Source organism: Talpa occidentalis, unplaced genomic scaffold, assembly GCF_014898055.3.
Source record: "Talpa occidentalis isolate TD23 unplaced genomic scaffold, MPIMG_talOcc4v2.1 talOcc4.3, whole genome shotgun sequence".
In the NCBI taxonomy this organism is placed as follows: Eukaryota; Metazoa; Chordata; class Mammalia; order Eulipotyphla; family Talpidae; genus Talpa; species Talpa occidentalis.
Window position 1 is genome coordinate 124,325,173 of NW_023603184.1, and position 13,887 is coordinate 124,339,059.

Below are 13,887 nucleotides of genomic sequence, written 5' to 3' on the forward strand. Positions count from 1 at the left end.
AGAAGATAACTTAGGAATTGGCTGGAAGTACACATTTCATATCAAAACAACCAACCTCAAACTACAGCCCTGACCACCTTATATAACTTGTACACCAATTCAATATTTCCCCTTTCCTAAATCATCCCTGGGCCAGGTATCAGGCAACTAGAGATTACCTTTATAGCCCAAAGTCTGCTGGAAATATTCAAACTAGTTCATCCTAAATATCTGACTCTACTCTGTACTTTCTCCTCTGATACTTCCCCTGTGGCTTTGTACAGTAATGTCCCCTCTTCTCAGGAACTATGAGTAATAATTTCTTCTTTCAGTAGCAAGAAACTGTCCATGTCCTCACTCAGTTATATATCTATAAATTAAATCCTGGATATAATTTTAGAACACTACCCAACACACCCTGAAACTTCTATTTTCAGAAGCCACCTTTCAAACTTTTGAATGGATTTTTAACTTTTTAATATTTTTTGGATTTAATATTTAATTTTTAGGGCCTCCCCAGTGGTGCAGCGGTTGAGCGCTGGGTTGCGAAGCTGCCCGCAGCCTCTGCAGCGCCGGTTCTATCCACGGCTGCTCCCTGGCCACCAGAGGAGGGTCCCACATGGCGCGCAGACCTCTCCTGCCGCCCGCTGCTGCCCTCAGCAGTGTACTTCGGTCCTTCTGCCTGCTCTGCTCCCCGCTCTGGCTCTGGTGAATTCTCTCACCCTCCCGCACTTCTGACTGTACCCAGTGCTTGTATGTATAAATAAATAAATAAATAAATAAATAAATCTTTTAAAAAATTAAAAAAAAAATTTAAATGGATTTTTAACTTTTTAATATTTTTTGCCATAAAATCAAGTTTCTAAATAGCATGCTTAAATTATTATTGATTCTTTAGTTTTTGATACTATAGATTGGTTATTTTTTTTTAAAGATTTCTTCATTCATACATAAAGGAACTAGGGTACAGGCCAGAGTTTTGGGGGGTGATAGGATTCACCAGAGACAGAGTGGGGAACAGAACAGGCAGATAGACTGAAATACACTGCTGAGGGGAGCAGCAGGCAAGTCAGGAGAGGTCTGCTGCGCCATGTGGGTTGTTCCCTGGCCGGGGATCAAACTCATGCTGCAGTGGCTGCAGACAACTTCATAGGCTGCGTCTTAACCCCTTGCGCCACCAGGGAAGCCCTTGAATGGTTATTGTGGAAGAAAAAATTAGCTCTCCCTACACTCCCCCATCATGTTTCAATTCCCCTCCCCCCATTCTTCCAATATATTCTTATGCCATGCTTATTTGTTTGGCCAATACTAAATGTTTAGGTTATTATATAAACATATCAATTTTCCAGAGTTCAACAATACAGCTACAAAGTTCATATCTCCTTTCTTGTATCATTTTTTTAAATCCCTTGAGTTAACCTGTCTTGCAGTTCTTATTTCTTTGCTTGTGCAGTTTGCTATGAAATTATTACCAAGTCCTTCACTAATATTCTATTAGGGTTCCATTAAAACTCTCCTTAGTATGCTCAAATAATAGTTGCTATTAAAATAAATATAGGAAAAAGATTTTGATTATGCTGATGAATATCAGCACCTTATTATATTAAGTATTCATTTCAGGTTTTATTTACTTATTTGGGGACATATTAACTTTATTATTTAAAAATTTTTAATCAAGCATTTACTGATACTTAAAAACATATTTAGTCTCTAGTTACCTGCTACTTGGCCTGGGAAAGGGAAAATATCGGCTAGGTGTGAGCATTAGATATATGGTCAGGGCTATAGTTTGAGGTTGGTTTATAATACTAGTAAAGTTTTGGGAGTAATTTTTTTTTTAAGATTTATTTATTTATACAAGAACTGGGGTATAGGTCAGAGGCATGGGAGGATGAGCGAATTCACCAGAGACAGAGTGGGAAGCAGAACAGGCAGATGGACCAAAGACACTACTGAGGGGAGCAGTGTGGGTATCTCCCTGGCCAGCTGGGAATCGAACCCATGCTGTAGAAGCTGCAGACAGCTTCATAGCGCTGTGCTCAACCCGCTGCACCACCGGGGAGACCCTTTGGGAGTAATTCCTATCTCAATATAAGTGTATAAACCACGCCTGTACCCACCACCATAGGGCTAGTACTAGTGTCATTCATCATTATCAAAATGACAACCTTGTCCTTCAGATTTTATTTAAATGGACATATTTCCAGAACATTTTTTTAAATTAGCCATGAAGCATAAGTATTTGCAAAGTGAAAGAACTTACATCTGTGAAGTAAGAATGTAAAGTAAGGAGGATGATCATTATATATATGCTATTATTATTTCACATATATGCATGCGTGTGTGTGTGTATATATATATATGTATGTATGTATGTAGAGGGATTGTTATAAAGATTTAAAAAGTTAATCCATGCAGATAATTAGAGCTTACGTAAGAAGAGAGGAGAGGGGGAAGGGAGAAGATTCCTTCAAAATTCATATGCTGACTCCTCAATTCCCCATGGGGTGTTTAGGAGGCAATTAGGTCACGAGAGTAGAGAGCCCTCATGAATGGAGTTAGTGCCCCTATAAGAAGAGAGGCAAGAAAGAAGAGCTCATCCAGGAAGCAGGTCCTCCCCAGAGACCTGATCCTTTAGTACCTTGATTTTGAACTTTCCCATCTCCAGAAAAGTGGGAAATGAGTATCTGTTGTTTAAGCCACCCATTCTATGGTAATGTGTTATAGCAGCCCAAACTGACTATGACAGGGTGGAAAGATCAAGGTTAAGAGGGAAAGATTAAGATAGAGAAAAATAATGTGTTTGATAAACACTCAGAACTACAGATAGTAAGATCAGAGGGAAGACCACCAACATCAGGCACCTTATGATAAATGTTTCTAAAGAACACACTGATAATACCGGATGGTCTCACTCATAGCAGGAATCTGGAAAACTTAAATAAGGGACTAGGAAAATGAATAACTATAAGAAAGTGAAAATCAAAATCAACAAAAAACTATGAACCAGAGACACTCTGTGGGGGGTAGAGGGTGGGAGGGGAGGGATTGGGGTCAAAATAAGGGGGTTGCAATTGTATGGGGATTATAAAAATAAAATTTATTATTAAAAAAAAAAAAGAACACACTGATAGAGCCCATAGCTTAGGAAACAGAATACTATAAAATATCAAATATAAAGGAGCACTGCTCTTGTTTCTTTCATGTTTCCCTAAAAAATATAATTAGCATAAAGTATTTAAAACTATAAAGATACATTCTTACATCTAGAAGATAACTTTAACATTACCTGTACAGAAAAGTACTTCACTTCATTAAACTTAACTGTAAAGTTCTTTCCACTGTCTGGGATTACACGAATTTTTGTAAATTTTACAATGTTGTTTATGGAGATACGAATGAACAAATTATTGTGATATTTTAAATTAACTGCAAATAGATATTTAGGAAACAAAATTTGCTGTGATTGAACAATAACAACATAAAATTAATCCATTAAACAATTTATGTTGAAACTAACTTATAATCAAATAGATGAGGATGATTCTTCCTTAGATCCCTTCTCATATATTTTTCTCAAAGTTATATTTTATTTATTTATGCATACAAGAACTGAAGTCTAGGCCAGAGGTGCGAGGTAGGGGCTGGGTGTGTGAGTGTGTTTGAGAGAGGTTTCACCAGAGTGGGGAGCAGAACAGGCGGATCTACTGAAATACACTACTGAGGGGAGCAGGCTGGTGAGACAGGAGAGATCTGCTTCCCCATGTCAGTTAGCTTCCTGGTGGGGGATGGAATTCATGCTACAGTGGCTGGTGATAGCTTGATAGCGCTGAGACTTTAACCCCTGAGCCACCAGGGAGACCTCCACTTCTCATAATTTTATCCTCATATTCCCTCTATAATTCCTTTGCAACTTTTTCTAAATATTATTTTTAAAGTGCCTAAACTTATGCAAATATAGGTTTTTTTCCCTAAGCATAATTATGCAGAAATTTAAAAAATACATCACTGGAGAGTAATCATTTTTAAAGCAATAGAACTTAAAGTAGCATCCCACTGTAGGATTCACTCATATTATTTTGGTATGTAGCATTATCATTCATAGCTTTCCATGCATTAGAACAATTTTGTTATGATTTAACTAATTATCTTAAAAATCTCATTATACAGAATTCTCTTCAGTGATTCTTCTTATGTAAAAGAAAACCAAACCTTCATAATGAGATTGTTTTTATGCCATGATAAATCTAATAATAAGCACTCGGTTTATGTGAAATTACCAATATAAAATAAATCCTTTTAAAAAAGCTTAAGAGAAGCACACTTATTACTTAGAAATAAATTAGTAGTATTATCCAAGAAGATCCATTTTTTTTCCATTTACTTATTTGGTAATTGAGATGGGTACAGATGGTTGAAAATCTTTTCTCGCTCTCCACATCAAAAAGGGAAACTCATTTTCCTCTGCTTTTGAATCTAGCCTGGCCCTGTGATTACTTTAACATATAATGGACATGACCATGGCTGGGACTAGGAAGGGTGAGAGAAGTACTAGCCAAGGTGCAAAATTTAAGGGAACACAAACTACCTAAAAAAATCAAGATAAATAGTATTTTAAAGTCATATTTTTTTAAAATCAAAATTAATCCTGGGGGAAAAAAACGATGACGACAGATCCTGAGACTACATGGGCAAAGAGCAATGTTCAATCACTTCAGTATCCCAGCTAGGTCCAGCCTTCCAGCCATTCTCACTAAAGTGTCAGGCATGTGTCCCAACCTTTTTAACTGCCAGAGGACTACAGCAGCAGCTGTAATAACTTGAAGCAGAAGTGTCCCCTAATGTCTGCAGATAGTGACTGAACACAAAATGGTTAATGTTTTAAGCTACTAGTGCAGCAACACATAAACAATGAAATAAAATCATACTGTGGCTCTTAAATCAAAAGAAAGGATACTTGTAGCTGCAAAATGTTTGCAGTTCTTTATATGAACAGCCAGGCAGCCAACCTATAACAATAACAATAAAAACACAGCAAATGAATTTTTGAAAGTTAACTTTTCTTCCATTTTTCTCTACACCAAACTTTATTTAAAAAGAAAAAAATCCTCCAGTTAGTTTTTGTCATTAGAAATTATGTTTCTGATTAGAAATACCTAGTTAGTGGTAAATATCAGAAAGCATAAATACATAGAATTTGTTCAAAGGAAACCTACAATGAAGAATATAAAACAAGAATGTCTCATACTATCATCACTGAATCATTTTAACATTAGGTGAGAACGGATAAAATATAGTACCTTGCATATGAGATAAATTTTTATGCCTTGCTTCAGATAAATTTGTAAGAAACTATCTAATTTTTTATTGAGGTAATGCTGACTGACAATATTGAACATGATTTAGGGGCACAGGTTTGCATCCTTTCAGACGTATGCTACCACGGCACACCCACCATCAAAGCACCAAAAATGTTCCACCATACTCTGCAGATAAGCTTTCTTAGCCAGAACCATAAAACCACTTTATTCATTCAACAACTGTAAGATGCTGAGGGTTGTGAAATATTCATTCTCTCTTATATAATGTGTTCCTAAGTGTTAAAGAAAACTGTACTTTATGTTTAACCATAAAATCAAATACAAAATGAATACAGGAACACTTGAATACTAATATGCAATGTTAGTCAAATATAGTTACTATATTTGAGCCTAAAACCAAGTAAAATCAACATCAATATTATATTAAAAAACATTAAACAAAATACATGGCACAAATAATATTTTTAAATGTACTAATTTTAAAGATATGACTTTCAAACAATACAGAAAAAGAGGTTAGCATTCAATAATCACTTAAAAGACTACTGTATCTAGGGCCTCCCCAGTGGTGCAGCGGTTGAGCGCCGGGTTGCAAAGCTGCCTGAAGCCTCTGCAGCGCTGGTTCGATCCCCGGCTGCTCCCTGGCCCATATGGCGCTCAGACCGCTCCTGCCACCCGCTGCTCCCCTCAGCAGTGTAATTTGGTCCTTCTGCTTGCTCTGCTCCCCACTCTGGCTCTGGAGAATTCTTTCACCCTCCCGTGCTTCTGACTATACCCAGTGCATGTATAAATAAATTAATTAATTTAAAAAAAAGACTACTGTATCTAAATGATGAAATCTGAAAGAAGAAAATATTTTAGTCTATTTCAGACCTACTTCATAGATATGAAATGCTAGGTTAAAGGGAATGTTCTAAGATTTCAAATTCAAAGGTAGGGAGGTATGCATACTATATAATCAAAGTGGAATTTAAAATTCAAAGGAGGATAAAGCAGAGAAGCATAGTTATAATTCTGGATTGCACAATTCTATACATCTGTCACAAATCACTGCCAAGTATCTCAACATGACGCCATGAGCAACTATCCTGACTTTATATTTCAATAGATATTTATACCTTTACATACTATACCTATCCGATAAAAAAGAGAATACATTTCTATTCAAATATACAGAAAGATTTAACACTCAAAAGTAAAATGATCAGCACAGGTTGCAGGTACCAAATACTGCCACAGATTTCTGGGATCCAGTCATGACCCAAAGCAGTAACCACGTCAATACCTTCACCTCCCAAATACTCTCAAATAGCAATTTAAAGTAGGAAAGCAACCAGAAAGCTGTTCACCAAAGCATGTTATGTGTCAAATTTTAAGACATATAGCTTTTTCACATTTTTTTGTGAGAATGGAATGTGACTATTAGAAATTGGAATAGTGGGTTGTGACACAGTTATCATCGAAAACACATGTACAAATCTTGCCAAACATCTCAGAATCACAGTTTTCAAAGAGATGATGATGTGACTGAATTATGCCTTAGGAGGAGCTATCAATCACATGCCAGATATCTCTATGTTGAAAACTTTCAGCCAGCTTTTGAAAGAAGCTCTTTAATGCTTTCCAATATGTAATTCAAATAAGGGAATACAAATATGAAGCTAGGAAGTATAGGTGAAATAAAATATTTTTCAAAATGTCAATTCTGAAGAGATGAAGTCATATTCAAGAGTATGGATCACAGAAATTAATGTTAATATAATGACATGCATAACCACTTACAGCCAAAAGTGATTTCAAAGAATATTTTCTAAGTTTGGATTCAGATGTTGAAGGCTTTTCATTGTGATACTCCAACTTTTCATTATGACATGGGAAAGAAAGTCTTACATATTTATATGGATAAATGCATACTGTGACTATTTTATAAAAACAAAAATATACATGTGAATATAGTATTATCCATTACTGGAAAAAAAAGTGGTGTCAAATTTGTTATTTATTTTTTAATAAAGAAAACAGTATACAACAGGAATTAGAGAAGAGGGGTTAAGAGAAGAGAAACTCTCATTTCATACCAATGAAATATTACAACAGTATTCAGAAAATAAAGATAGCTGTAAAATATCATATTTGACAGCTCTCAATGTTCATAGATCCTAATGCCCTGTACTCAACAGCACCCAAAAGAGAACAGTTTTTTCCGGGTTCTTTGCCTAGGTATTAATTAGGTCCTACCTGTGGGTTTGTGCGTGAGTGGTGGGTGTATTTGCTTTGCTTCTGGGGGCCTGCGCTTCTTGGATGAGGGAAAGATATGGGGTGAATTTTCAAACTGTAGCTCAAAGGTTCCTAAATCTCACAATAAATACAATCACCTGAGGAGCTCAATAAAAGCACTGGTTCTGAGGCCCTAGTCTATTATCCTAAATTATCAGATCTTAGGTCAGTCCCAAAAATAAAGGTCTTAAAAAGTATTCCGGGTGATTCTGATATAACTAGAGTTTGCCAGTCTCCAACATAGAAAACATTTTTTTTTTCTGTCAATCAGATGTTTTTCATAATTTCAGTGATTATTAGAATGCTTTCCTGACTCCCCCAAAATGAAAAATTCAAGAATGCTATCAAAGAGGACAGTTTTCTACACATTTTTTAACCAGATAGTAAATATTAACTAGTTTTCATTCAAGTTTTTTGAAGATTAGTCATACATACCACATCTCCAAATGGCACCAAAGATGGCACCTCAGGTGTTACTTCGACCCCTATTTTAGATTCAGACTCTTTAAAAGTTTTTCTCAGCATCTACAATATAAATAAATAAAGACTTTAGATGGCAAAGACCCTAACTAGATAAAAACATTCCTTTAATTCATCAAATGTTTTATGAATATCTAGTATCAGATCTTATTCTTGACAGTGAGATGTTAATATGACTAGAAAACTCATCCTGTCCTTGATTAAGTTCATCTATATGGTAGCAGAAGACCAAAATGTACTCAACTAAATCTAAAATAATTAAGGGGATCATTTGAGAAAAGTGGTAGCATGAACAATGAGTTCTCCTTGCTAACTAAAAATGAGCAGCATCATCATCACATTCTTGTCTTAATCTGATGTGGACTCCACAAAAGGCAATGGTACTGCTTGTAAGTCATCCCAATTGTAAAGGTCAGGAAGACCAAAGTGCAGGTTTTCTGATCCCATGCATACCGGGTGAAGGAGGAGTCAGAGTCCTCAGCGGTTTTTTGCAGGTCTTTTATTGGGGTTTACCAGACATGGCAGGCAGGGGTGCTGGGGGGCCAGGAGGCTGGCAGGCCTCCCAGCCCCCAGAAGTCTTCACTCTATCTGGGCTCTCTGGTGTTCTCTACTTCTGCTTCTGCTGGCGTCCCCGTGACACTGCCCTTAAAAAGCACAGTCTTAGCCCAGGTGAATCCCATCTACCTAGGCCCACACCCTATTCCAGGTGCCCGCCATCAGGTATGCATTCAGGACCGCAAGGATCCATCATCTATTCTGATGGCGGGAGGGCAGAAAAGCCTGACATTTTTCCTTACCCTACACAATACACCATCTGTTATCAGTCAAGGAAGGAAATGGATGTTTTATTCCTTTGAAATAATAGGTACATTGGAACAATGCACAAATAGCTTTAGGTTTTTAATTGTGTGATCTTTCTCCTGAGAAACTTCACAAACTGACATTTGCAATTTTCTATTTAACTTTGCTTTTAAAGGCTCTGGTCATGATGCATGATGGTTAGCCTTTTAAAATTACAAGACATTTTAACATTGATTTTTTAAGTAGATTAAAAGGGAGAGGAATATTTGGGAAGGGATTAGAGGAGTATGAAAATTGCCTATTAAAAATATAACCTGAAAGGAGAATCATAGCTTTGGTGAACTTGAATCAACTTGTTTTTATTTATCAGCATTAGCTTCCCCCAAATCTTTCCACTGTGTACCTTTTAAAAATCACTTGTTCAATTTTTCAAATATATAATAAATCCTTAGTTATGTTGAAAATTTTCTTTTAAAGTATATAATGAATACTTCAGTTATATTTAAAAAAGTGTTCTTTGTAGGATCATTTTGTTATTGTTGCATCTGATGGGTTTAAGTGTATTAAAGATTTAATTTGTAGTTTAAGATTAATAAATGACAGTTACTGTACTATCAAAAAACCACCAAACTGTGGCAATTATATCTATACAGATCTTCCTCAATTTATGAAGTTACATCCCAATAAATCAATTGTAACTCAAAAATCTCATGTTGAAAATGTATTTAATACACAGAATTTACCAAACATCATAGCTTAGCCTAGTCTACCTCAAACATGCTCAGATCACTAACGTTAGCTTATAGTTGGGCAAAATCATTTAACATAAAGCCTACTTTATAGTAAAGTGTTGAATATCTCATGTAATTCATGGGATTATGTGGCATGCTGACTAGCAGCTGCAGCTGGTGGCTGCTGCCCAGCATCAGGGGAGTCCCATGTAACAAATCACTAGTCTTGGCAAAGACCAAAATTCAAAGTTCAGTTTCTACTGAATACAGAGCATTTTTCTGCACTACCATATAGGGAGCCATCTGTATTTAATGTGGACCATTTCATGCTTTCTAATATCTTGGTAACTTTTTTCACGGAAACCAAATATATTGAATGGGCATTTCAGCAAAGACAAGATAACTAGGTGGGGGCGGGGGAACACTTTTAGATTACTTATACTCAATTCATCCTTAACAACCTGGCAAATCTGCCTCCCTCTCTATTTTACTCCCTCTTTACTTTTCCTACCTCACCTTAGCAAAGTTCTCTTCAAGGAAAGCAACATTAACTAAAACAATTCTTTGCCAAAACTCTTTTAGAATCTTGAATGGGCATTCTAAATACCAGTCTCATAAAGCCTCCAACACCATCTAGAATTTCTTCTGAACCTACAGATAATTTTGATTTCAGTTCCACTACGCCTTTCTCCTCTGTCTCCACTGGCCTCCACCTTGAGTAGAAGTCCTCGTGGCATTTCTATTAAAAGATCTGTACATTATCCCATTTGGCTCTGCACGTCTTCCCAGCAACCTTTTGGTCCTCTATAGGGTAAATGAAAGTGATCAGGTTTTTTCCACCCTCCCCCCATCAGCATCAATGATGGACACATGTGGTCTTGAACCTATGCCTGATGGTGGCACCTGAGTAGGGTGTGGGCATGCATGAATGGGCAGAGCTGAGTAAAGAGATGGAACATATAAGGGCGGCAGCAGAGGATAGTGAGGCAGAGTGCAGGAGAGACCATGAGAGAATGCCAGAGTCCAGAGAGAGTGAAGACCGGCTGGGGGCAGGAGGCCTGCAAGCCTCTTGGCCCCCCGGGCCTCCTGACTGCCCTGTAGCTGGTTATCTCACCACAAATGGTACAGAAAGATCATAAAAAACCTGAAAAGGCCACCGAGGGCTACAAGACTCTCCTTTACCCATCTGCCCGGGTCCATAGAGAGCCTGCCCTGTGCCTTGCTACATCCTCTATTCCACATTTTCCTTGAAAATCCATTATCCTTTTCCTAGGATAGTCCTACCTCCTAGCCCTAAAGAAAAACCTGCTCTCCTTATATTAATTGGCACTTACTAATGTGATGGCACACAGAGAGATACATTTGCTTCCAAGTATTAAAAAAATTACATATTGTGTACAGAAAATGCTAAACATTTACATAATTGTTCTTACTATCCTGTGATAATCTACTTTTCAGAAAGTGTCATATACCGAAAAAAATGCAAAGAAGTTATAGAAAAGTCTACCTGTTGCCCAAATGTATAATTTTAACCTGTGTACTGATACAGAGGCAGCAATTACTAAATTGAAACACATCCATTCCATGACTAATGGTCTATATCATGTATTTTATAGTAGCTGTTGCATAATTTTAATAACAGAGTTGTATTACTCTAATTTTATTGTATAGAAAACATCTGTATTGCATAAACTCATTGATGAAATCATTATAACTAAATCCAAGCATATATTTAATTTCTTAAGCTCTTTCTGGTCTGTCAAACATTGAAACAATCCACAGTAAAGTAATTTGGGAAACCAAACTTGAGTAAGCAATGTACCCTGCATATAGATACCCTGCTCTTTTTTGCATATATGTAGGTGCTATTGTATCTATAAGCAAATTCTAAACACTGCCTACATGGTAACTTTCTGTCATTGTAGATTTTTCATCAGTGTATAATAAAAAGCCAACTATTCTTATGTGTGGTATTTTTCTCTTTCTCTTTACAATCAAATGGATCTCATACTCTTAAAACATATTCACACATGAAAAAACTCATACTCAAAAAAATATTGGAAATCACCATTTTACAGAATAAAGTCCAAATTCCTTAGGACACATAACAAGAAGAGGTGTAAGCACATCTCCCTTATACAACTTCTTCCAAGTTTTACTCCATAACTTAATCTAATGTACTCTCAATTTATCAGAGCAATGTCAAGAGTATCCTAAGTTTTCGAATTAGGAGCGTACCTCAGAAATCAAGTCATTCAACTCCTTCATTTTACAGAGAGGAACATCATGTTCTTGTGTACCATTTGTTTTCTGATACTTCTATTTGAACTATTTTTAATAACAGTAAGTTATTAACAGAAGATCAAAAGAAAATGTAATATTTTCTAATAATCCTCTAGTAAACTTTGAAAAAAATGTTTCAATTTGATTCTCCTTTTCCTAAAGAGAGAAGGTCTCCATCCTCACTACATGGTAAACTCAGTAGTTTTGCACATTTCAAGTATAAATTTACCTTTGTAATTAACAGGAGGCCTATGATTCATTTTGCAGACATGATGCAGATTTGCTCCTACAGGTTCAATTGTAAGAACCTCAGGAATTGAAAATAAATGTAAATAAGTTTCCAGAGCTTTAATCACAAGATTTCAAGAAATGAAATCCTCAGGATGAGAGTAGCCAACATTTGTTGGTTTTTTTCTGTTTTGCACTGTTAAGAAGCACTTTACATTACTCTCTCATTTAGTTCTCCAGACAACCACATAAAGTAGGTAAGTAGTGATTACGGTTTTCACCCAACCGTTAATAAAATGAGGTTCTGGCAAGCTAAGTAAATGCCAAGGGGCCACAAGTTACACCTTTCTCACGCATCACCACTTTCAACCAAGGGCAGGTCTCCTCCTGCCCTGCAACCCTCCGCGTGCCTGGACCCCCTCGTCCTTCCTTGGCCCTCTAGGTGTCTGAGGAGGGGGCGAACTCCGCCTGTGAGTCCCCACTTACGTTCAGCAGCCGCTGCGCAGGGCCCTCCTTGGTCTTGTCCTTCTGGGCACTACTATAGACTAATAACAACTCTCTGTCAGGGATGGCTTCCAAGTTGGAATGCAGAGTATTCTGAAGCGCAGGGGATACGTACAGAGCACGGACCCGCCCATTTCTGTTAACAGCTGTGTTGGAAAGATTAGGCGGCTTCAGGGGCGGATCCATACCTCCAACCTCTGCCGGGGCCTGTCTGAGCCTAACTGACGGTCTGCTACACGGCGCAGGCGCAAACTCCTCACGCCCCCGGCCCCTCGCGGGCGCTTTTTCCGCGCAAAACCACAGCTCTGGGGACCCGGGCCTTCAGGGCCGGCCCCTGCTTGGTACTGGATTTGGAGGAGTGTCAGCTTAGCAAACATGGAGGTCTGCTGCAAGCACTGGCCCAAGCCGTTTCAGTCTCCTCTAGAAATAAGTTAGAGTACGGTGGTGGGCAGCAAGGCTTGTCAGCGCCTCAAAGGACCCCTTCAGGGCCATCCCAAGCCCTCGTCTCCCCGCACCAATTCTTAGACTATTAACAATAGCAGTCACTAATTCCTTATACTATCCCCTGTGCTCTAGATGTTGTATTTCCAGTCCACTTAGATATCCTTACTCATAACACATTCAAATTCATCTTCCCTCCCAAACCTCTAGTATGTTCCAATCGCATTTAATGTAGCAATGTCATATCTACAAAAGCTGCTTGAATTCTAACCCTAAATGTCTGAATCCAATGCTTCCTCTTTTTGGCATCTAGTCTAAGACAACTCCCACACACTTGACTGCCATACTTTAAGTAAGGGTCTTCTGGCCTACTAGCAGGTACTCTTTCCGCTGTCCAGTATTAAAGTTTACCTTTAAAAAAAAACAACAACAAAATTTCAGACTGTTTCATTGCCAAAACATTTAAATTCCTTAATATGGAAAGGCCTCCAAATGCATACTGCTACCTTAGATCATTATTTATTGCTATTCTATTTGGAATCTATAATTTTTTTAATTAAATGGCCAGTTCAAAGTTCAGCTTTCAGTTGTCTTTTGCCCCCCAAACAGAGTTAATTGCAGTCTCCAAGCTACACTCCCGACTACCTCACACTAGTGGCACTATTTGATTTCAAAAGATAGAGAGTTCTTTGGGTGCAGTATTTGATGTTCACCTTCTACTTTTCAGGGGATAGAGAACAATAATCTGAGGTCCTTGATACAGGTTTGTTACCTTTTTGCTTGTGCTGTATGGTATTCAATCACTATCCCAGTGAGACTTGTCCTTCATCACACTCTGATTT

General features: G+C 37.5%; 1 protein-coding gene across 1 annotated transcript in view; it reads right to left on the reverse strand.

Moving 5' to 3' along the window:
- Window positions 1-12,832, reverse strand: part of C2CD6 (C2 calcium dependent domain containing 6) — a 98,406-nt gene extending 85,574 nt beyond the window's left edge. The window contains exons 1-4 of the mRNA XM_037523840.2: window positions 12,587-12,832; window positions 8,013-8,102; window positions 4,937-4,988; window positions 3,269-3,408 (exon numbers count right to left, since the gene is read on the reverse strand). Coding sequence (XP_037379737.1) covers window positions 3,269-3,408; window positions 4,937-4,988; window positions 8,013-8,102; window positions 12,587-12,790 — 486 coding nt within the window. The 5' untranslated portion in view covers window positions 12,791-12,832. The remainder of the gene's footprint in view (window positions 1-3,268; window positions 3,409-4,936; window positions 4,989-8,012; window positions 8,103-12,586) is intronic.
- Between the last annotated feature and the right edge of the window lie 1,055 nt (window positions 12,833-13,887).